The sequence below is a fragment of the Carassius auratus genome, chromosome 44, assembly GCF_003368295.1.
Source record: "Carassius auratus strain Wakin chromosome 44, ASM336829v1, whole genome shotgun sequence".
Taxonomy (NCBI): Eukaryota; Metazoa; Chordata; class Actinopteri; order Cypriniformes; family Cyprinidae; genus Carassius; species Carassius auratus.
The window spans coordinates 10,600,879-10,626,548 of NC_039286.1; the positions used below are offsets into that span (position 1 = coordinate 10,600,879).

The 25,670-nt window shown below is 36.5% G+C and overlaps 2 protein-coding genes across 4 annotated transcripts in view; both read left to right on the forward strand.

The window, feature by feature from the left end:
* The first annotated feature begins 274 nt into the window (after nt 1-274).
* LOC113062451 (nucleoporin-like protein 2) lies at nt 275-3,994 on the forward strand. Its single transcript, XM_026232303.1, has 7 exons — nt 275-1,013; nt 2,019-2,259; nt 2,350-2,438; nt 2,522-2,598; nt 2,921-3,007; nt 3,196-3,322; nt 3,527-3,994. The coding sequence occupies exons 1-7, from the start codon at nt 893-895 to the stop codon at nt 3,943-3,945; spliced, it is 1,161 nt and encodes a 386-aa protein (XP_026088088.1). The 5' UTR covers nt 275-892; the 3' UTR covers nt 3,946-3,994.
* A 6,601-nt stretch (nt 3,995-10,595) lies between these two features.
* Nucleotides 10,596-25,670, forward strand: part of LOC113062452 (FH1/FH2 domain-containing protein 3-like) — a 47,545-nt gene continuing 32,470 nt past the window's right edge. For 2 of the 3 annotated variants that reach the window (XM_026232304.1, XM_026232307.1), the window contains exons 1-3: nt 10,597-10,918; nt 17,309-17,421; nt 19,164-19,228. In XM_026232304.1, coding sequence (XP_026088089.1) covers nt 10,754-10,918; nt 17,309-17,421; nt 19,164-19,228 — 343 coding nt within the window. In that variant the 5' untranslated portion in view covers nt 10,597-10,753. Of the gene's footprint in view, nt 10,919-17,308; nt 17,422-19,163; nt 19,229-25,670 lie in introns of all 3 variants that reach the window. The other variant, XM_026232306.1, reaches the window with a different exon arrangement.

Sequence of the window (25,670 nt, forward strand, 5' to 3'; positions counted from 1 at the left end):
CGCTGATTGGATGACGCTGCCTGAACTGATGTCTTTCTATATGACGTCATCTGCGTCGCTCATGGTCCAGTTTCGCGTCGAACTACTCAAGAACCCGGGCGTTACATATCGATTACATATTGAATCGGTTCACTGAGATGGAAATATTAAAGATGCGTTTATTGATGCAGTTGAATGCCCATACCGCAAAACTGAGGTCAAGCAGGGACTAACATTTCTGAGCTGATAATTTTTTTTTTTTTTTTTTTTACTGAATTTTCCCTCTAGGGTTTAATGAATGATCTGTAATGTTTTCTTTATTGATTCATGTTTGATCTGAGAGCGTTTGATTTTGAGTCCAAGTGAAATGGTTTTGCGGTGATTGTTTGATTTTGATGGAAGAGTCAGAGGTTTCCAGAATTTACTTTGAGTATTTGGATTTTTGTATAATGTTTTAAGAAAATTAGTGATGGTTTCAAGAAACGTGTTTAGCTATTCAGTAAAAACTGTAATATAAACCAGTCAGCCATCAGCTATGCTGTCAGAACTGTGTTTTTCTCAGAAACGTTTAAGCAACAGGAAAACTGTAAACTTGTTTTCATTATTTTATTAATTCAATTATATATAGATATACCTTCAAAGTTTCCAGCTAACATGCTGCATAAGTTCAATTATTTTTCCAAAGACACAAAACGGTTTTGATTAACTCATGCCAGTTAAATCCGATTTAAAAAAAAAAAAAAAGTTTTCTCATACGTTCCCAAGAAGCGCCCCGCAACCAAGACTTTTATTTTGAAACAGTTTGTTTACGTCTGAGTGTGCGTCTTGCGTCACGCCGTCGCTCGACTCGAGAAGCAGCGTCGAGGTCTTCGTACCACAAACAGCTCATGTTTTGGGTTTGTAAAGTTTAAAAATGACGGTGTGCAACTTCTTTCTTCAAGGTCGCTGTAGATACGGAGACAAGTGCTGGAATGAACATCCAAGAGGCGGAAGAGGAGGAGATTTCAGAGGAAACCAGCAGCCCAGCAGAGGAGGTCAAACACACAATCATTATATATTACATTCTATATTTAACAACGTTATGTTTTTCATGATTAAAGCAGAATCCAGATAAAGTCTGATTCAATCAAGGGTCTCTTACTAAACAATTACCATAGTATAACCAGTGTAATCTATTACTAATTCTAAATCACATGACAGAAATTGTAGTTAGTAACGTAATCCGTTACATTACACGTTTTAGGTAAAGTAATCAGATTACTTTTAGATTACGTTTGACCTAACTCGTTATCACATTGATTTAAATAGTAAACTAGTGATTTAGTGCTGTTTAGTTGAACTTCATTCATCAAAGAATCATGAAAAAAAAGTATTTCCGGTTCCAAAAATAATATTGATAATAAATCATCATATTCGAATGATTTCTGAAGATCATGTGACACTGAAGACTGGAGGAATGATGCTGAAAATACATCGGAGCATCACAGAAATAAATTAGATTTTAAAGTATAATAAAATAGAAAACTTTTATTTTAAATTGCAATTATATTGTACAATATTACTGTAGTTTTCTGTATTTTTAATCATATAAACGCAGCCTTGATTATGCAGAATTATTTTATTTATTATTTATTATTATTTTCCGTTCTATTTGGTCAGTGCACATAAACAGATTTCAAAGACATTAGAAATAATTATAAAATTGCATATGATGTATGACGCACTTTTGAGTTCAACTGGTTGCATTTACTGTCAATTTAAAATATAATACATTTACATTTAATTTGCAAAGAAATACAATAAGTGTCTGAAAATATAACATTCACTATATTCTCTCTTCTGTACTGCACACTCTTTTAATAATAATAACACTATATTAATATAGTAAAGTGAGTTTTTAAATACACTCTGGTCTAGTTTGCAAACAGGCACTATTTATGTTTTAGGAATAATAATTTTCGATATGTAAACCTCAAGATCAGAAGGTTTTCTCTAAGTATTGTAGACCTGGACTGACCGGTGATGCTGGTGTTTCTCAGGTTATGGGAACCGTGTGTGGATAAACCCGTCTCAGCGCAGCGGTGGTGATTATGTGCAGCAGTCCTCGTTCTCTCGTGACGGTAATAACGACTGGAGCCGAGGAGGAGGAGGAGGAGGAGGAGGAGGAACGCCACGAGACGTCAAGAGCTCCGACTTCAGCTTCAGCAGCCAGAACAGATTCTCAGCGCTCACCTCACACACTCCTTCTGAGAAAGATGCACAGAGCTCCACGGATGATGTGTAAGAGCTGTTTCCTCTGATGCATTAACCAGCATACACACACACACACACACACACACACCTGAAGCTGCATGCTTGCTTTTATTACAGGGACACCATCCAGAAAGACATGGAGGTCTGGCAGACTTCGGGGCAGTGGCCGTTCTCCTGTTATTCTGTCCTCCCCGGCAAGCTTTCGGGTGAGTTCAGCACTCAGACTTGAAGTCTTTTGCCTCTGGTGGGCTTCACCCAGTGAAGATGTTCTCTTGTTATCTGTTTGCAGGGTTTGTGGAGGTGTCTCCTGAGGAGCTGAGGCTGGAGTATTACAGCGGCCGAGCGTCTGGTGATCTACAGGCTTACGTAAGACCACCACTTCACTTCTATGTGCACGATAGTTAATGTCAGGGATTTAGAAACAAGACTCTTCTGCTCACCAGGGTTAATTAAAAATGCTGTAAAATAGTGAAATATTATTCTAATGTAAAACAGCTGTTTTCTAAGTGAATGCATGTTAAAATGTAATTTATTTCTGTGATGCACTGCTGTATTTTGACCCACACAATCAGAGACTCAAGACCGCAGGGTCACACTTCTAAGCATGTGTCACTCCTTCAGTTTCTGTGGTCAGTTATCTTAGCTGTGTGTTAGTTGTGGAGTTGTAAAACTGTGTGTGTTGTTTCAGATGAGCTCGGTTCAGCAGCTGGCGGATCAGTGGAGGAGCAGAGTCCAGGAGCTGAGGAGCATGAGCAGCTCCACTCGGATCAGTGTGGTGAGACCTTCAGCAGCGTCCTCACACACACACACACACACACACACACACACACACACACACACACACACACACACAGATCTTCAGCAGCGTCCTCTGACACACACGCACAGATCTTCAGCAGCGTCCTCACACACACACACACACACACTCACACACAGCTGACGTCTTGTGATTGATGTCCCCAGATCTCCGAGCTCAATAACCCCAGTCTCCAAACATCCACCCCCGGCTCCGGCTTTGGCTCCACCGCGTCAGGGTTTGGAGCCACCTCTTCTTCATCATCCTCTTCATCGACCGGCTTTGGAGCGGCAGGTTTGTTCAGGATTCAGTCAGAAATCTGCATTTAGAGAGCCTCAGAAGTGTCGATATTGAAGCACTACGTTGTTATTGCCTAATGTATGCCTTGATAAAGTCTCTTCTGTGCACTGAGGCTGCATTAATTGGCTCAGATGCAGTAAAAACTGTATGTGAGGTTCTGCTGGTGTTTGTCTGAGCACTTCTGTGTTGTTTTCTCAGGGTTTGGTCAGGGCTCTCAGAGCAGTAGCACGTTCAGCTTCGCCCCGTCTAAGACTGGCTTCGGAGCGGCGTCGAGTACCCAGCATGCCTCTGGTGTAGTCAGCGGTGTGTTGGCTCAGCCCTCGTCAGGTTTCGGCTGCGCTCCTGCTGCGTCTGCGTCCTCCTTCTCTTTCTCCGAGCCCCAGGCCAGCTCTGTGTCTGTGTCTGTGTCCTCGTTCAGCTTCCGGCCGTCTCCTGGCGAGTCCTCGGCGTCCGCTGTGCTTCAGAGCGGCTCCAGCGGTGTGTTCGGAGCGGACACGGCTCTGTTCTCCACCCACACTGACCTCACAGCAGAGGAACTGAAGGAGTTCACCTCCAAACGCTTCACGCTGGGACAGATCCCTCTCAAACCGCCTCCTGCGGACCTCCTGGTGCTCTGATGGGCTTGTCTTTTAATGCTGGATTATTAAATGTGTTTATGGACCCAGAGAGTGTGTGTCTGTGTTTAAGGAGTTTGAGTAAGTCTAAGAAAAATGCTGCATCCTGGTCCTAAAATAATTATTGCACATGAAGGAATGAGAACAAATATAATTTTTATCTGTCTATGATGAACATTGGGATGCTTTGTATTTTTTTAATTAGTTATTTAAATTATATATATATTTATGTCATTTTTATTATTCCTTTTAGTGTCTGTATAGTTTTTAGTATTTACATTTTTTCAGTTTGAGTTTGTTATTTTAGTGCATTAATATAAACTAAAGGAAAATTAGAAATGTGTCTTTGGCAACTAGATGAAAAAAAATGTTTTTAATGTTTTATTTCAGGTAATCTTTAATTTTATTTTTTATTATAATTTAATAATATAATTTATTATAATTTATTATAATTTTTATATTATTTATTATTAAGTTTTAATTCACTATAATTAATGAACTGTAACTAAATTACAGCTACGTAAAATAAATAAATAATCTAAGATTATGAGATTAAAGTTTATAATATTTCGAGAATAAAATTGAAATTATGAGGATAATGTAAAAATATTATGAGAATAAAGACAATATTTTTGTTTAATTTATTTAAAGTTATAGTTATTTTTTTTTGTGTTTTATCATTATTTTTATAGATAGATACATAGAAATAAAATAAGCCTGAATGTTATTGTTTTAGTTAACTATAATAACCTCAATTCATGTCCATAATGTGTTTATATCATTATTTTTATTTTTAGTGTTTGGATTTAGATTTTCACTAAACAATAATACAGGAATGATAAACGTTGTTCTGACTTATGCATGCTTTATGAGGGATTGGTTATGATTATGTGTGCTTTCTTAAATCTTAAACAAACCGTGTACACAATCAAAATGAGTTTATTTGAAAACACGCATTAAGATGAACAAAAACATCATAAATAATACAAGAACAATTACACAAACCTCTAATAATTAGAAGACCGCATGTAATATTATATACTATATAATGCACAAACACTGAAAAAAGAACCGTGTTTTATGAGAGAAAGCATGAAATTTACAAATGCAGAAATGAAGTCTGTTGTGCATGAAGCCACCGGTGAAGATATCTGAGTGAATGCAAATCTGTGCAGACTTTATTAAGTTGTTTACTAAGACAATAAAACTCTACTTTGCACAATCCCCAGAAGAGAAGTCTATGGACTGCTCTCGGTGCACATTACGTCTGTAAACGTCTTTGTTCCCTGATGTGATGACAGTGTTGCAGGTCAGACTAGAACCTTTGAGAGCCGCGTGAGCACCAGGACTCCAGGTGTGCTCTGTGTCCAGCTCGAGGGGATCAGGATGATCCCGTAGATCCAGTCCGGATACGACTTGTTCTCCTGCAAACACCCAGCCATGATCAGCTAACAGCACATCACTCTTTACCACTCACAGTTCAGTTATTATTCATAGTAATGCATTGGTCATATTAATTAACTTACATTACTGAAAAAAAAAGTATTTTTGGCTATTGCTACAAATATACCCCAGAGACTTAAAACTGCTTTTTGTGCTCCAGGGACACATATTTATTTATCAAACATGTAGCAGTTGGCAGCAATAAATTAAAGTTTAGGGCCAATTTGAAAATTTACAAGCGCAAATCTTTCATGATTCGTGATCTCGCTGCGAACTCCCCGAACTGATTCAAATGATTTGCGAACCCGCTTTGAACTCCCGAGCTGACTCAAATGATTCGCGAACCCGCTTTGAACTCAAATAATTCGCGATTCCCATAACTGACTCAATTCGCGAACCCGCTGCGAACTCCCGAACTGATTCAAATTATTTGAGAACCCGCTTTGAACTCCCGAACTGATTCAAATGATTCGCGAACCCGCTTTGAACTCAAATAATTCGCGATTCCCATAACTGACTCAATTCGCGAACCCGCCGCGAACTCCCGAACTGATTCAAATGATTCGCGATCGCCAAACTGACTCAATTCGCGAACCCGCCGCGAACTCCGGAACTGATTCAAATGATTCGCGATCGCCAAACTGACTCAAATGATTCGCGAACCCGCTTTGAACTCCCGAACTGACTCAAATGAATCGCGATTCCCATAACTGACTCAAATGATTCGCGATCCATCTGCGAACTCCCGAACTGATTCAAATGATTTGCGATTGCCAAACTGACTCAAATGATTCGCGAACCCGCTTTGAACTCCCGAACTGACTCAAATGATTCGCGATTCCCATAACTGACATGATTCGCGATCCATCTGCGAACTCCCGAACTGATTCAAATGATTTGCGATCGCCAAACTGACTCAAATGATTCGCGAACCCGCTTTGAACTCCCGAACTGACTCAAATGATTCGCGATTCCCATAACTGACTCAAATGATTCGCGATCCCGCTACGAACTCCCGAACTGATTCAAATGTTTCGCAATCCCCAAACTGACTCAAATGATTCGCGAACCCGCTTTGAACTCAAATAATTCAGATATAAATGTAATTTAAAAAATACATTAATAATTTTCAAATATTGCACCTGTCAAACATAGTCTATTTTGCCGTCAATACTGTTGAGGGTGTCCTTTATCAGTAGGATTTATATTTATGCTCAACATGAAGTATAGATATTGTTGTCATGAAGACAAGATCCGGGTCTGTCGGCGGCCTCCCTCTGTCACCTACAGCAGCAGCAGCGCCGCGTCAGGCACAGTTCTGGTGTGTAAAGACACGCAGCAGAACCGCCACGCTCACGCCACGCAGCTAGTGTCACCGGCCTGAGACTCAGGAGGAAATGTTAGGTAAAAACGTATTATCTATCTATCAATAAAATCTCCCATCCGCGCTCGCGACCGCTCGCACCTCATGTTTGTGGCTGAATGTTCATAATTGATGGATGAACATCTATGCCCGGGTAGAGTACATCAGCAATCCAGCGAAGAGAAAAGAAAACTAAAAGTAAAAAAACAAAACAAAACAAAAAAAACATAAAGTTGGCTTGACATTGGACGTTCGAGAGTCTCAAATTTAGGGACCGTCTCTAAAGTTACATGCGATATTGGTGTACACTTTTCTAACGTCAGTAGCATTTGAGGAGAATGACTTACAGTCATAAAAACAACTGTAATTGTTCACGTAGGTGTCAGGTATAATGCACAATTGAATTAAATGTTTGATATTTATTAAAATAATCTGTAAATCATATGTAAATTATGCTGGACTCAAAAGCAAATTTGAAGCTCAATAGCATTTGAGGAGATTGTAATTGTAATGTGTTCATTAAAGTGTCAGCTACAATGCACACCTTATACATTTTGTATATATATTAAAATAAAGTAGAATCATTTAGGTAAAATCGAGGCCAGTTTATCACTTTCAGGCACATTCCTGTGAAAGTTTTTTTTTTTCAGGTTCCCTTATGAAAATGACCCATGGTTTTAACAATAATCTTTCATTTTTGGACACCTTTTTGCTATAGATGACACAGGCTTTATAATTTATTCAACAAAAAACGTGCATATCACAACCCTTACAAAAATAAACCATGGTTTTATCAGAGTAAAACTGCTTATGCTTTCTTTATGCTTGAGACTATAAAATAAATTAGAGTCATAATAAAGTTATAGCCACAGGTAAATGTCGAGAGCTACAATTGTGATTTGTAAATAATACAATTTATTCATTACGTTTTTTATTTGATTAAAGTTCTTTTTTTCACCCCTGTAGTAGGGTTTTTTCCATCATCATATTTGAGGAAGGGGGCACAACAATAAATCCTGCTTATGGGAACCCTTAAGGTGATGTTATACACGTCTCTGGGAATGTGTGCTCCACTACACACACACACACACACACACACACACACACATACACACACTGAAGCACGCGTGGTGTTTTCAGCTCTTCACTATATTAACACATGATGTATGCTACACATGTGCACGCAAGCGCACTATGATTAACACTAAACTGTAGAAAATCAGTTGAGTCTCCCCATCTGGAAATGGCTGTTAAAGTTTTGTGTTTCTTATAATAAATTGACATATTGATAAGACTGAATCTTTTATAATGCTCTTAATTACATGTGGATGCATACTGTATGCATTAGTGAGTGTGTGGGGCTTATGGGTTTGGTCACTTATTCCTTATATGAACTGTTTCAAATGCAAGACATTGATTGCATGAGATTAAGTTTGTAAATGATAGCTGTGTCCTTTTGTAGTGTGCACATATATTTATCATCAAACTGTGATAACTGTGACTAAATTCAGTATATATACGTCTGCCATATGTTGCCAACCCTCAAAAATTCCTGCCCCCTTCTCGCAACCCCATCAATATTTTTCTAGATCCGCCCCTGTATATATATATATATATATATATATAGTTTATTATATTGCTCCAGACTCATATGGAACACTTTTATGAGCTGGACAGTTGTAGTCACTATAAAGTGTTGCATATAAGAGGTACATAAATAATCTTTCCTTTTTTGTGTGTTCCACAGAGAAAAACAACATGAGAAAGAGAAACTAATGAGCGTTCTCTGTTGTTGACCTGGAGATCTTAATAGATTAGATGAGCGTCTCTCAGTATCTGTTGGAGAAGGAAGCAGTCACCCGTTGAGACGGACCTCGAACCTCTCCGTGGCTCTGAAGCGATGATGGAGTAAATCACGATGGCTGTGTGTATAGACGTGAGACCGTTGATCACCGAGATGATGACTGCGTCCTGCTCACAGTTATTACTGCACACACACACACACACACACACACACACACACACGGAGGAGTGTTTCTGAAGTCAAACTGAGTGGCTGTCAAAGGCTGGAGATACTGACTGGAGCGAGGTGTAGCTGGAGAAGGAGATGAGTCCAAACGCCAGAGAGAAGGAGTAAAACACTTTGAGTGTCAGGCCTCTGATCAGGAAGATGGTCAGCACGAGGTGTGTGTGTGTGTGTGTGTGTGTGTGTGTGTGTGTGGGAGAGAGAGAGAGAGTGTGTGTATGTGTGTGTGTGTGTGTGTGTGTGTGTGTGTGAGTGTGAGTGAGTGAGTGAGTGAGAGAGAGTGTGTGCGTGTGTGTGTGTGTGTGTGTGTGTGTGAATTTTGTGTGTGAACAAAATGCTTTGTTTAGGATTTATTCTTACCATAAACCGGTTCTGTGTTTCTGAAACAAGCTTGTTTTAGTTTGGAGCGAGTGACGTCACGCCGACTCTGATCCACAGGTGAACCACGAACGCTTCAGATCAGTACAGTACAGTACGTCAAACACGTCTTCATAATACCTTCCTGTCAATGACTGATCCTGGTGACAGATGAACCAGGATTCATGATCTGATGATAAATCCACAAATGATAACAGTCATAGACATGAGAATGAATGGGTCAGTTTTGAGATTTTGGGCTGTTTGGTTTTTTATAATGTCTTCTTTCAGACTAAGGTGAAAAGAAATACACTTTCATGTGTTTATTTTAATTGCACTTTATCTATTTGCATCTGTACATTTCAGTTTGAATCCATATTTGAAAAGATTTTTTGTTGTTGTTGCTCTTACATATACAGCAAACTTAGCAGTTTTATTCATATCTATATTCTGAAGATTAATACCGAGGGGTTGTTTATATATCATTCACACTGGTGCATATTTAACTCTTTATTCTTAAAAACATGTTGAATTTGAAAAATCCAAAATCCCCTCTGGAAAAACATTTAACTCTAATATGTCAACAAAATCAAAGATTTACTGATTTTTTTTTTCTTAACATATTTAAATATTTTTACATATATTTCTAAAACTACTTAACTGGCTAAACTATATTTAGTAAAAAATGTTAAAAAATATATTTTCATAAACATATTTTCTACAAACATATTTTGGCCTAAATGTATAACTGAATTTTTTAAAATTTGTAATTATATATTTATTTTATTTCATTTAATTTTTTTTTGAAGGGCGAAAAAAATGTAAAAATGTCTTGCCCCTTAAAATACATTTTTTTATTTATTTTGTGAAGTTGACAAAGAATATATTTAAATTTCCAAAAATATATTGAACTTCAACGATTACGACATATAGCATATTTTGCCAGAAATAAAAATCGCTATACGACTTGACTTTGTCTAAAATTCAGGTTACAGCTTGTATGCAAATTAGTGCATATTTAATAGGATGATGCATCTTTTGCATATTTCAGCAGCATTTCAAAAAAATAAAATGTTTGCAATTTTTAATGCAATGCATCAGCTGGGTAAGTATAGTATAGGTATATATAAGGTACCTTCATTTATTTTTTTTACCTGAGATATCTTGTCTTCATGTTTTATACAGAGACTTAAAACAACATTAGCCTATATTGTATTTGTATTGTATTTTTGTGTGCGTGTGTGTAGGGTGGGGGGGTGGGCTATATTTTCAGATTTTTCCCAAGGATGCATCACATTCTGAAATGTATATACATATTTAAGTTTACCATGTGCTGTACACCGTCAGTAAAAACTGTGATCAGAGTGCATTACTCTGCTCCGCCGCTAGAGGCCGCGGTTTGCCCGTCATCATCATCATCATCGCGTCCCGCTGGTAAAGCGCTTAATCCGCGGGGGGCGTCCGGCTGTGACCCGCTGCCCGTGACACGGACACTCGCGCTCACTCAGCACGACACGGGACGAGCTTCTCCTCTCCGCCGCTGACCGTGTGCTGTTGTCGTTATCGGGGAGGAAGGACGCTTGCCTGCTTGGAGACGCCGGGGACCCGTGCACGGATGCATCATGTCTTCGTTTGTGTGCCGGGTTCAGTTTCTAGACGACACGGATCCGTTCAACAGCACCAATTTCCCGGAACCGACCCGAGCTCCTCTCTACACCTTCAGAGAAGATATTCCTCTGATAAACCAGCTCGCAGGGGTCCACCGACTCCTCAAAGCCCCTCACAAGGTCAGATCACTCTTCAGCAGCACACAAACTCACTACAATAGAGTTAAAGCATTGACCTTATGTTTATTCAAAAGTCTTTTCCAGGCGATATTTTCTACAACAAAAACAAATACTGTCTGAAATAATAAAGTTATACTTTTAAACCTCTCGAGAGTTATTTAATTCGATTTAGTCTTATAGTATATATACTATATATGTGTGTGTGTTATATGAGGTCAGTTGTGGTGGTGGTTTTAAAGCGCGACAGGTGCGGCACTGAGCCGCATTTAGAGCCGCTCATTCATTCACACTGATTTATGAGTCGAGTTTACACTGAAATAACAGTCAGAGGAATGGAATTATTTCCTAACACTTTACTGAACATTCAGATATAATACAAAAGAAGATCATATTTGATGCATCAGGCTTTTCCAGCTCGAATATTTAATAAAACATATTGATGTTTACTTGATCAAAACACACCAGAAGCTCGAGCTGAAGAAGTTTCTGACTCTTAAAGAGCTTTGACTGGATAAAAGACTCAATCAGAGACAGAAGACGTGTTTTGTGTCAAGGGTGCATTACTCTCGTACTTAAAACAGTAGTTCAGCCAAAAATGATCCAAATTTGTTACCTTAGTGTCAATGTTTTGAAATTGAGATTTATATTGAATAAATGATCTCTCCAGTGATGTGTGGTTTGTTCGGAGGACAATATTTGTCTGAGATACAACTATTTGAAAATCTGAATCTGAGGGAGCAAAAAAATCTAAATATTGAGAAAATCATCTTTAAAGATGTTCAAATGAAGTCTTAGCAATGCATATTACTAATCAAAAATAAAGTTCTGATATATTAACGGTATGTTTACAAAAATATCTTCATGGAACATGATCTTTACGTAATATCCTCATGATTTCTGGCATAAAAGAAAAATCTGTCATTTTGACTCATACAATTTTTTTTTGGCTATTTTTACAAATATACCCCTGAGACTTCAGACTGTTTTTGTGCTGCAGGGACACACATGTGCTCGCCCTGAGATTTTCCAAGATATAAATGAGTGTGTGTCTTCATCAGGTTTGGAGAAATGTAGCACTGCATCAGTGTCTCATCAATGATTTGAGCTTCACTGTTTGTTAAGCTGACATCTGTGCGTCCTTCTCTCTGCTTCTCTCTGTTTGCATGTGGTGCTGTGTTTTTCTGTGTCAGTCTGTCATTTGAGTGAAAGTCATGGCCAGTAATTGACTGTTTGGGTCGAATCTGTATATTAGCATCTGCATTTGCCAGACACTTTCATCCAAAGCGACTTACATTGCATTAATTGCACACATATTATCATGCATTCCTTGTGATCCTGATGTTGAAAGAGTTGATGATCTACTGTTTGAAATGCATGTTAAAATAAGGCTTAAATTTAAGATTTGTGTATTTGAATTGCATATAAATATTGTGAATAAATGTAATGTGATGCATGAATGATGAATGAAGCACGTCAGATTTCTGTAACTGAACAAATGTTTTTTGGAAATACAGAATAACAAGGCCTCTTTTTTAATAAATCTGATTTGTTTCAGTCTCATACATTTTAACTAAATGAATATTGCATGTTGCACATTGTCATTTATTAACTATCTTCACACTTTTTAACTGAATTAATGTAATTGATTTCACAATGAACTATAATTTATGCTGATTTGAAGCAATTTGAATAAATGCAAAAAAAAATATGGAAATAGTTAATAATAAACTTTACTATGATTTGAGAGTACGGCTGATAAATATGCATTACATTTAGTTTATTAGTTTTTATTTTTGTCTTGTTTGAGCTTTTATTTTTACATTTTCTGTTTTTATTTAAATTTAAGTCAAAATTAAATTAATTTGGTTTATCATTTTAATTCGTTTTTGCTTTATTAAATGTATAATTAAAAAAAATGTATTTCAGTTTTAGTCATTTTAGTTCTTCAAGTTAAAATGAAAATGAAAATGGCGACTAACAGAAATAAAAGTTTAATATTTTATTTCATTTCAATTAGTTAAATTAGTTTGGGTTAGATTCTGGATAAGTTTGTGTTAAGTAAGGGTTAGGTCCAGGTTAAGGTGGTGTGTTAAGTTTTGGTTAGGTTAGGGATAAGTTTATGTTAGGTTCAGGTTAAGTTAGAGTTTATTTGTGATTAGGTTAGGGATGAGTTTATGTTAAGTTAGGGTTAGGTTCAATTTATGATTTGATTAAATTCTGGTTCGGTTAGGGATAAGTTTATTTTAAGTTAGTGTTAGGTTCAGGTTAAGTTGCAGTTAAGTTGTGGTTAGATTAGGGATAAGTTTATGTTAGGTTCAGTTTAAGTTAGTGTTTATTTGTGATTAGGTTAGGGATGAATTTATGTTCAGTTATGGTTAGGTTCAGGTTATGTTGCTATTAAGTTGTGTTTAGGTTAGAGATATATTTATATTAAGTTAGGGTTAGATTTAGGTTAAATTGCAGTTAAGTTGTTCTTAGGTTAGGGATACGTTTATATTAAATTAGGGTTAGGTTAAATTTATGTTGGGATTAAGTTCTGGTTCGGTTAGGGATAAGTTTATGTTAAGTTAGTGTTCGGTTCAGGTTAAGTTGCAGTTAAGTTGTTGTTAGGTTCGGGATAAGTTTATGTTAAGTTAGTGTAGGTTCAGGTTAAGTTGCAGTTAAGTTGTTGTTAGGTTAGAGATAAGTTTATGTTAAATTCAGGTTAAGCTGCAGTTAAGTTTTTGTTAGGTTCGGGATAAGTTTATGTTAAGTTAGTGTAGGTTCAGGTTAAGTTGCAGTTAAGTTGTTGTTAGGTTAGAGATAAATTTATGTTAAGTTAGGGTTAGGTTCAGGTTAAGTTGAGGTTAGGGTTAGTTTGAGGTTAAGTGTTTTGTGAGCTGCAGTAAAGGACAGTTGGACAGTGGCTCATAAGTGTTCAGCCTTCACTAACTACCACTTACACTGCGTATGAGATTCAGCCGGATCTATTTATAACCCGAGAATGTGAGACAGACGCTGTAGTCAATGCAGGAGATGTTTGACCAGAGTTCAGCTTTTCTGACAGGACTGATCTTCACCGCACTGCACTCTAATTATCTCACTTCAGATGGATGTCTGTGTCTTCAGTGGCTTTCATACACTGGAATATATGTGCGTAGCTCTAATCTGTTAAATACAACTCTAAGGGGTGAAGATAATACGATATTATGTATATTAACATCATAATTAATCATAAACACTGTTGGAACAAAGATTATTGGAGTGTTTTTCAAAATAACGAAAAAAAATCTCAATCTTTCTAATTTTGATGTTAATTAATTATGCATTAATTTAATTCACTTGATGTTTCTTTGTGATTATTTTAACGTTTTTGATAGCAGTTTCTGAGTGAAAATGGTTTCTAGCTTTTTAATTTAATACATTAAATTATTTTTATTGCGAACAGATTTATGCTTATTCCAGGTGATATGAATACATGCATTTTGCATATTTAAATAATATCAAAAAACTTTTTTTGAGTGCGCTAAAGATAATTTTTCAAATGATAAATAAAGATCATTGCAGTACATGTTACTTCACTGTTACTCCTTTGTAATTCATTGTGAACTTTGCTTGCAGTTTTAAAAATAATTATTACAATTAGTGAGTAATAGTATAAATTGAAGATTTATGTATTTGGATTGCAAGTTAAATGTCCAACCATTTTTATTACACAGATTTAACAAGCTAATAAACTTATTTAAGAAATTGAACACCAGTTTGTGACACAACAGATGAAAAATCCCAAAGATGCACATTGATTTGTGCACATTTTCTTCAGGAAATGCAAAGATCTGGTTCATTTGTGATTCATTCAGTCTTTGTGAATCTGTATGCATCAGTCCCGACACATTTATTAGGGTGTGTGTTTTGTAAAGCAGTTGTTAGCAGGTCCAGTGTTCGTGTTGGTTAAACTCTGCATCTGACTCATCATGTGCTTGTTTGAGATGGGTTAGATGATTGTTCCTCTGCTGATGCTCTCAAAGCGTCATCTGTGTGTGTTTAGAGGTGCTTCACCATCTCTATTGACTGTAAACAGAGACATGAAAATGCTCTTCTTCATCCAGCAGGTGCAGCGTGTGATTCATGTGTGATTGATCGTTGGTTGTGTGACACATTCTTGGATGAGCCGAGTTTGTTGGTCTGAGCGTTGTCTTAAATCAAAGTTGAGGTCTTAAGCTGGAAAGCAAGTGTTTGATTTGGGTTTGGCGAGTTCAGATTCAATGGACACACCAAATCAACACTTATACGCTTACAGCTTTATTCACATGCTTAACAGTCTGATATACTGCATGAAAACTGATTCGGATTAATATCATACAATGTTTTGCTAGTTTGTGAGATGTTTCCTTAAGGACCAATTTCCCAAATATCTTGTCAGATTCAGCCTGTGTTTTTACTAGGGGTCGACCAAATATCGGTGCAAATATTAAGCTTTTTTTATGGTTATCGGTATCTATCATTTTCAAAACCAATTTGCAGGTAAAACTATTTAAAAGCATTTAAAGAGTTTTCATCAGAGCCCTTGTTATTCTCAATTTTGACATAATATTTTTTTTTTACACCAGACATATATCAGTTCAAAATATTGGTTATCGGTCTACTTGATATGTAATAATCGGTATTTATTTATATAATCAGTATCTGAGTTTTTACCTTCTTTAACATATTTTGAGGAAACATTTTTACACTAAAGTGAGCTAAACATGACAAAACCTCCTCAAGGAACAACCCTTTTTTGATAGAAGCCTTTACCAAATGTATAACAGTACACATTAAATCCATTTTATAAATCTATATATATTGAAACTTTCATGCAGGGTTCTTTGATAATGTGAAAAGAGTAACAAATCAATACATCTTTTGTTTGTTTTATTTAACAAAATTCTAGTGTACATGATGAATAATAAAATTTGATCTGAAAAAAATGACATTTTTATTACTTTTATTAATATTGGGTATAGGGGTTGACCGATTATCGGCGCAAATATTAAGCTTTTTTTTATGGTTATCGGTATCTGTCATTTTCAAAACCAATTTGCAGATAAAACAATTTAAAAACATTTAAATAATTTCGTCAGAGCCCTTGTTATTCTTAATTTTACTTTTTTTTTTACACCAGACAGATATCAGTTCAAAATATCGGTTATCGGTCTACTTGATATGTAATAATCGTTATTGATTTATATAATCAGTATCTGAGTTTTTACATATAATAAAAAATAATTATTATAATAATATTATATTAAAAAAATTACATTTTTATTACTTTTAATAATATTGGGTATGGAAATCAATTATGATGTATAGTCTTTGTTTTATTATACTGCTGTTCAAAAGTTTGGGGTCAGTAAAATTGTTGTATTGTATTTTTGAAAGACTTCTATTCTGTTCATCAAGGACGCATTTAATTGATCAAAAATACAGTAAAAATGTAAAACAGCTGTTTTCTTTTTTAATCTCTAAGTGTAATTTATTTTTGTGATGTGCAGCTGTATTTTCAGCATCATTCCTCCAGGCTTCAGTTCCACATGATCTTCAGAAATCATGAAAATATGATGATTTGCTGCTCAAGTTTGGATTCATAGCACAAATCACATACATGCTGAAGGCTACATGTGTTAAAAACGTTAGTACGCATGACTAAAGAGTGCATGAACAGCTGCGCTCATGACAAACACAGGTGTGCATATAAATTAAAGCGCACTTCAGGCTTCTACTATCTTCAGGCTTTTACTCTAGTATCTTCTAGTATCTTCAGGCTTTTACTCAGCTCTCTGAATGGGGAAACTCCACAGACTTCCATTGTTTTAACATGCTATTAATTTACATTTACACTAGCAGTTGAATTTTTTTCTAAAGACATGAATACTTCTCTACTTAAATAGTAAGTTCATCTAAATTTCACTAAAAGCTTCTGGACGTAATTATAATATAATCAGACATTGAAGTGAGCTGCTGTTTCTGTCTCTTCTGAGGAAGATGATTTACTTGTTTTGTACACAGAGAAACTTTGGTCAGATTTATTTAATGTTCATCCAAACTCATTTTGTAAGGGACTTTTCGTTCTGTTTACAGATGTTTTCTTTAGATTGGTTAACTACTTGAAAGGGAACATTGAAAAATATGACTCCATTTGTGTTTGCTGCTGACTAAATTTCACATATATAATAAATTGGGAATTTACGTTCTATTAATATGATGAACTGCTGCTCAAATACATGTTAGATGGAAACATTGTACTTTATAATTGATTGACTGTATTTGAAATAGTTTGACACTACAGTACAACACTAGTACTGTATCTCATGGATAATAGTGTGATAATGTCACTGACTGTAATGTGTGTGTGTGTGTGTGTTTCTGCAGCTTGATGACTGTGCTCTGCAGCTCTCTCACACCGGTGTGTATCTGGATCTGGAGTCGACACTAGACGAGCAGAGAGATGAACTCGAGGGATTTCTGCAGGACGACTGCGCAGGGTGAGACTCACACTACATAGTGCACTATACTGCACTTACTGTGTTGGTATTATCCTGTGTGTGTGTGTGTGTGTGTGACAGTTGCTCTCACACAAATCACCTTAACAGATTTCCTGTTTCAGCCTGTGATTTTACTAGGGGTCGACCGATTATACGGCGCAAATATTAAGCTTTTTTTATGGTTATCGGTATCTATCAAACCAATTTGCAGATAAAACAATTTAAAAGCATTTAAAGAGTTTTCATCAGAGCCCTTGTTATTCTCAATTTTGACATAATATTTTTTTTACACCAGACATATATCAGTTCAAAATATCGGTTATCGGTCTACTTGATATGTAATAATCGGTATTGATTTATATAATCAGAGTTTTTACCTTCTTGAACATATTTGGAGACACATTTTTACACTAAAGTGAGCTAAACATGACAAAACCTCCTCAAGGAACAACCCTTTTTTGATAGAAGCCTTTACCAAATGTATAACAGTACACATTAAATCCATTTTATAAATATATATATATTGAAACTTTCATGCAGGGTTCTTTGCTAATGTGAAAAGAGTAACAAATCAATGCATCTTTTGTTTGTTTGATTTAACAAAATTCTAGTGTACATGATGAACAATACAATTTTATCTTTTTTATTACTTTTATTAATATTGGGTATAGGGGTTGACCGATTATCGGCGCAAATATTAGCGCAGATTTCCTGAGAGAGAGAGAGAGAGAGAGAGAGAGCGGGCGAGGGAGGTGTATGTGGTATTCTAAGTGCACTCAGTGTGGTTCATCGTCTCTGTTGGGCGTCTCTCCATCCCTGCAGTACAGACTCACTGCACCTGCGCAGACAACAGTGTGCTAATGTCACACAGCTCATGTGTCTGTGTTTTGAAAATGTCTAAATAATCAAAAGTCTGTCTGGAGATGAGCAGAATTTAAAGTCACGTTGTGGCTGTTATGCTTTATTGTGACTTACATCTGATTGAAAAAGAACAAATGTGGGGCGGGGCTTGGTTCTGTGCATCAGCTGCTGATTGGATGTTATGATGTGGGTGTGGCTCTGATAGGGGGCGTGAGTGTGAAGGGGCGGAGTTTAAGTGGATTTCATGTTTGGAGTTTAACATACACCAGGTTAGAGTCCTGCATGGGCGGGATTATGGAGTTTTTATCATTACAGTGGTGCCGAAAAAAATTGTGGACAATCTTGACCAGTAGAAATGTGAATTTTGGTATGAATTCAACTCATTATGAGCAACGGAAACAGAGTATCTGATTTCAATTTCACAGTATTCTGATTTAATCATTTTTAGTTATTGTTTTATTTTGATTGTTTTATTTAAAAATTATTTACATTAAATAATTTGTGATTTAATGCATTTTTATTAATTGTTTTATTTTGATTGTTTCATTTTTAAATTATTTAAATTATTTAACATTTTATGATTTTATATTTTTTTTTTATAAATTGTGTATATTAAATATTTTCATATATTTAAATTTTTTTAATGTATATTTTATATTAAGAACTAATACATTTTATTTTGTAATTTTAAATTTTATATGATTTCAGAATCATAAAACTGTGTGTGTGTTTGTGTGTGTGTGTGTGTGTATGTGTGTGTGTGTGTGTGTGTGTTGATATTGTGTCTGTACATTTCTAGTCATTATCTCTTGTGCATTTCTGTTTTATTATTATTATCTTCAGTTCTGGACCATTATTACTCATTTTCTCTGTGTTTTCAGGAGGGGAAAGAAGCACAGTGTGATTTTACGCACTCAGCTGAGCGTTCGTGTTCACGCATGTATCGGTGAGTCTCACACACACACACACACACACACACACACACACACATCTGAGCAAACGTGAGTGAAATGAAGTGCCCGTAATCAGTATCTTTAGTATCTTCTGCTCAAAAATGCAGTAAAATTGTGAAATATTATTATAAAGTAAATCAGCTGTGTTCTGAGTGAATCTGTGTTAAAATATAATTTATTTCTGTGATGCTCCGCTGTATTTTCAGCATCATTCCTCCAGTCTTCAGTGTCACATGATCTTCAGAAATCATGAAAATATGATGATTTACTGCTCAAGAAACATTTCTGATTATTATCAATGTTGAACACAGTTGTGCTGCTCAATGTCTGTTTCACTGATAGCGAGTCTATTCCTGGAGCTCAGGTCAAGTGCCTCATTGGCTGTTGCCGTTAGAGATCAGGGAGGGTCAAAGGTCGGGGCGGGGCTTTGATGCCTCCTCTCATCAGCTTCATTATAATTCACACTTGACTTCCCAGCATGCATTTGTATGTGCTCGCATTTAATGTGTCAGCGCAGAGGGACATTTGACACCTGTGTGTGTGTGTGTGTGTGTGTGTGTGTGTGTGTGTGTATGTGTGTGTGTGTGTGTCTGTGTGTGTGTGTGTCTGGGGTTTTAAGTGGACAGATGATGAGTTTTAAGTCTCCAGACACCTGCTTCTCCTCGACTCCCATCATGCCTCTGGATTTACTGTGTGTTGTGTGTTAAATCTCTGTATCACATGATCTTAAGTGCTTTACTGCTTTAATATATTGTGTGTGTGCAATATACACAGACTGTGTTACTCTGCAGAAACATCACAGAAATCTCACAAAAACGAAATTTATTGTCACACGAAATTACACAAAATTTTGGATTTTACCATTTAATGAAAAACTATTGTCAGATGCAGAAAAACCTCACTTGAACCCATCAAATTAAAATTAGACAGAAATTAGACAGAAATGTAATAACAATAATTACAATAATAATTAACATTATTAAAACTGTTATTTATATAAATAATATAATAATTAAATAAAAATTATCTTATTTAAAGGAATATCAAACATTCTTCCATGATTTAATTTTGACAGAAAAACTATTTTGCGTAGCACATTATTTGCCAAATAATAAAAGTGATTGATTATTTAGATTGTAATATAAATGTACAAATATTTACATTTCATGAATTTGTAATAACATTTTATTTAAATGTTAATGTTTTGTGCTTTCATCAAAAAAGGCAACATTTCTATTTCTTATTTACTTTAACTTAAAATATTTAAATAAATAAAACTAAGACTGAAATAAATATACAAGGACATGACGAAATGAAGGAAAAACTCGCAACAAAATTACTAACACTTTAACTCAAAATAAAATGAAATAAATATAATATGTAATATAATTAATCCTAGATAAAACAAAAACTCTGTCGGTTTTTATTTAGGTTTCAAAGCAGCAGAATGTGATTATTTTAAAGGGTATTCTCTAATATTGACCGTAACTGTGCTGAGATTCAGCTCGCTCTGCTGTCAGAGCTGAAGTGCTTCTGTAACTGATATAACGAGGTAATTTTAGCAGTCGCTCGATGTTTGGGATGCCATGAGATGCCATCTGTGATATCTTTAGAAAGTGATGACAAGACAAACGTGTGAAAGAGAGTCTGCAGCGACACGGAGGTCAGGAGAGAGGAGGAAAAGAGAAAGATTTCATTACCTGCTGGATTACACATCCATCACTCAGCAAATAACACACTAAACACAGCCGGAAATAAATAAACAAAGCATTTTAAATATATATTATATTATATGATATATATTCAAAATTCAAAGAATCCGAGGAGATTATTATTTACATTTTTACTTCATTATTTTAATATATATTAATATTTTTTTGCACAGGATTTTAACCTAAATTTTTTTATAAATAGATGTAAATTAATATTAAATAAAATGTTAATAAATTAAATTGAATTGAATGTTTATTTAATTTAATTTTATTTTATTTTATTTTATTTTATTTTAAATATATTGTCTTATAAACTGGATTTATAAAATGTTTATTTAATATTTTAATTTCAAGTGCATATATGTAAACAAATAATACAATGTTTTTCGATATAAAAACTTTAAATATATGTTTTTAAAAAACACTGAAGAGAGACAGAGTGTTGATTTCAGAGAAACTGTTTTATTGAATTTTTTTTTACTTATTTCTGGAATAACACAAATTGTAGTGAGGTTTATTTTTAAAACAACTCTGAATTCAGAAAGATGAATTTAATTCAAGGTGTGTTCTGTGAAAGTGAGTCTTTTTCACAGTGAAGGGGAACAGGACTCATGAGAGCTGTGTGTGTGTGTGTGTGTGTGTGTGTGTGTGTGTGTTGTAAACAGAGGCTGATGGCTTTACAGTCTGTGACCTGAAACACACTGATGTTAAATCCATAACCTCAGAACACAAACACACACACACACACACACACACACACACACACACCTGCCAGTATGGCTGAAAACACATATATAAACGCCAGCAAAACTACACAGACACACAGATTGCTGCCAGCATGACAGCTGCTGAAAACATCTTCATGATTATGTCATCCACTGTTGTTCATTTTGTTTTTAACGTTAGTGATTATTTTTGTATTCTTATCTTTATTTTTATATATTATTTAAAATTACATTTAAAAAACTATTTTGTACACAATAAATATTTTATATTTAATTTAATAGTTTTATAGTTATTTTTATTAAATCTTATATTGATATATTTTTGTATATTTATTATTTATATTTAAATATTACATTTTTTAAATTATCAGTTAATATTAAATGTAGTTTACAGTTTTATGCACAATAAATAATTATATATTTAATTTTATAATTAATATTTTGTTTATTTTATTTTTTATTTCTAGATTTATATTTATTCAATTTCATATATTATATTTTTTGTTTTATTTATAATTTTATAGTAGTTTGCATTACACGGTATAAAGTTTACACTATACTAAAAACAGCTTTATATGCAATAAATAGATTGTGTTTCTGTCAGTTTATGAGCCTCTGTTGTGTGCTGAATCCACGTTTCGCTGTGTGTGTGTGTGTGTGTGTGTGTGAGAGTGTTTTATCAGTTGCATTCAGCCGTCATTCACAGGGCATTGTGGGATGTGATGACATCATGGCATTCTGGGAGTAAGTGTGAAGTCTGGGAACTTTAGTGTCAATGAGCGTGCCTGCTCTCTCTCAGGTCCTGTGCTCTGTCTGTTATCTTGAGCGTGCCTGCTCTCTCTCAGGTCCTGTGCTCTGTCTGTTATCTTGAGCGTGCCTGTTCTCTCTCAGGTCCTGTGCTCTGTCTGTAATCTTGAGCGTGCCTGTTCTCTCTCAGGTCCTGTGCTCTGTCTGTAATCTTGAGCGTGCCTGTTCTCTCTCAGGTCCTGTGCTCTGTCTGTAATCTTGAGCGTGCCTGCTCTCTCTCAGGTCCTGTGCTCTGTCTGTTATCTTGAGCGTGCCTGTTCTCTCTCAGGTCCTGTGCTCTGTCTGTAATCTTGAGCGTGCCTGCTCTCTCTCAGGTCCTGTGCTCTGTCTGTTATCTTGAGCGTGCCTGCTCTCTCTCAGGTCCTGTGCTCTGTCTGTTATCTTGAGCGTGCCTGCTCTCTCTCAGGTCCTGTGCTCTGTCTGTAATCTTGAGCGTGCCTGCTCTCTCTCAGGTCCTGTGCTCTGTCTGTTATCTTGAGCGTGCCTGCTCTCTCTCAGGTCCTGTGCTCTGTCTGTAATCTTGAGCGTGCCTGCTCTCTCTCAGGTCCTGTGCTCTGTCTGTTATCTTGAGCGTGCCTGCTCTCTCTCAGGTCCTGTGCTCTGTCTGTTATCTTGAGCGTGCCTGTTCTCTCTCAGGTCCTGTGCTCTGTCTGTAATCTTGAGCGTGCCTGTTCTCTCTCAGGTCCTGTGCTCTGTCTGTAATCTTGAGCGTGCCTGCTCTCTCTCAGGTCCTGTGCTCTGTCTGTAATCTTGAGCGTGCCTGCTCTCTCTCAGGTCCTGTGCTCTGTCTGTTATCTTGAGCGTGCCTGTTCTCTCTCAGGTCCTGTGCTCTGTCTGTTATCTTGAGCGTGCCTGCTCTCTCTCAGGTCCTGTGCTCTGTCTGTTATCTTGAGCGTGCCTGCTCTCTCTCAGGTCCTGTGCTCTGTCTGTTATCTTGAGCGTGCCTGTTCTCTCTCAGGTCCTGTGCTCTGTCTGTTATCTTGAGCGTGCCTGTTCTCTCTCAGGTCCTGTGCTCTGTCTGTTATCTTGAGCGTGCCTGTTCTCTCTCAGGTCCTGTGCTCTGTCTGTTATCTTGAGCGTGCCTGCTCTCTCTCAGGTCCTGTGCTCTGTCTGTTATCTTGAGCGTGCCTGTTCTCTCTCAGGTCCTGTGCTCTGTCTGTTATCTTGAGCGTGCCTGCTCTCTCTCAGGTCCTGTGCTCTGTCTGTAATCTTGAGCGTGCCTGCTCTCTCTCAGGTCCTGTGCTCTGTCTGTTATCTTGAGCGTGCCTGTTCTCTCTCAGGTCCTGTGCTCTGTCTGTAATCTTGAGCGTGCCTGCTCTCTCTCAGGTCCTGTGCTCTGTCTGTTATCTTGAGCGTGCCTGCTCTCTCTCAGGTCCTGTGCTCTGTCTGTTATCTTGAGCGTGCCTGCTCTCTCTCAGGTCCTGTGCTCTGTCTGTTATCTTGAGCGTGCCTGTTCTCTCTCAGGTCCTGTGCTCTGTCTGTAATCTTGAGCGTGCCTGCTCTCTCTCAGGTCCTGTGCTCTGTCTGTTATCTTGAGCGTGCCTGTTCTCTCTCAGGTCCTGTGCTCTGTCTGTTATCTTGAGCGTGCCTGCTCTCTCTCAGGTCCTGTGCTCTGTCTGTTATCTTGAGCGTGCCTGCTCTCTCTCAGGTCCTGTGCTCTGTCTGTTATCTTGAGCGTGCCTGTTCTCTCTCAGGTCCTGTGCTCTGTCTGTAATCTTGAGCGTGCCTGCTCTCTCTCAGGTCCTGTGCTCTGTCTGTTATCTTGAGCGTGCCTGTTCTCTCTCAGGTCCTGTGCTCTGTCTGTAATCTTGAGCGTGCCTGCTCTCTCTCAGGTCCTGTGCTCTGTCTGTTATATGTGGGTTATTTTAAACCCTTCAGGAGCATGTGACAGCAGCACAGGAAGTGCCTTATGGGAAATTAATATCTAAGTATTTTCAGTTTGACCCACATCTGATTTTTAAGCTGCTTTGAAAACCCTGCTTCACTGCTTTATTTCTTCTTGAAATGTTGAGACTTTTCCTCATTTAGGATCTTGACTGTAAAAGTGAGGTTTCATGTTTTGGCAACTTTGCTGTTCATATCTTGCTGAATATAATAAAATTTGTATTTAGATTTTTATAAATATAATTGTATCAGATATCAGCCTCATCAAACTTCACATAATCAAACTATGCATTGATCATTTATGCATTATGATGCACATCATGATTATTTACCAGCGGCATCTTTAAAGTTCAGCCTGCATTTAATTTTTTTAAAAGTGGGGTTTGATCGGGGTTTTTAATGCATTATACTTTTTTAAAGCTGTGCATATGCATAGGCAAACCATATAATATATAATAATAATAATCTTAATATATATATTAAGTTTTGTATATTTTGTGACTCTAAAAGTGTATGTTTAGCGCTCAGTAATATAATATAATATAATATTAAAAGTATTATAAATAAACTGGAAATTGATATATATTACTTGTTTTAGGTAGCATGTAGGATTACTTTTAGATGACTTTTGGCCAAACTTGTTTGTAGATTTGACAAATAAAATACATTGCATTCTTTTGTATCAATGTTGTTAAATGCATTAAACCAGCGTTTCCCAAATTAGTGTAAATTAAAGAAATGTGGAGGGTTTATGAGCTGACGAAAAGCTGATATTTAATTATACTGTAATATAAATAATATGTAATCAATGTAATTGTAGTAACTGTAATCTGATCATGAGCATTTTATAATGTGATATAATCCAGTTGCATGTACTGAATCAATGGAATCTGATTACATGTAATCTGTAACTCCTCAGTACCGTATTCTTCATTATATTATACAGTATTTATTCTGCAGTCCAGGGTTTGTGTTTGTTTGGACCCACATCAGCTCAGTCCGGCTCTTTTCATCTGGATCTATGCTTGTTTTTCTAAAAGCTGGCTTTGGACAGAGCTGCAGAAATGCATGTAAGATCTCATTCCCAGACACATTACGCTCCAGCCGTCTGACACCGCGTGTCTGGAGCACATTCAGCAGCTTACACTGGCTCGCTTCTGGCTCTTTGAGTTCATGAATGTACGAGCCACTTTCACCCGTCGAGAGGCTTGTTTTCTTCACGTTCGGAGCTCGTTTCCAGTTTATTTCCAAATCAAGCACAAGAACATGTAACTTTTGAGGGAGGATAGAAGCAGGGGTTTAATTCT

Excerpts from the sequence above, each read along its gene's own strand:
- LOC113062451 (XM_026232303.1), top strand. The coding sequence starts at position 893 with ATGACGGTGTGCAACTTCTTTCTTCAAGGTCGCTGTAGATACGGAGAC. Across the intron at positions 1,014-2,018 it reads CCAGCAGCCCAGCAGAGGAG|GTTATGGGAACCGTGTGTGG; the intron begins GTCAAACACACA and ends GGTGTTTCTCAG. Across the intron at positions 2,439-2,521 it reads CCTCCCCGGCAAGCTTTCGG|GGTTTGTGGAGGTGTCTCCT; the intron begins GTGAGTTCAGCA and ends ATCTGTTTGCAG.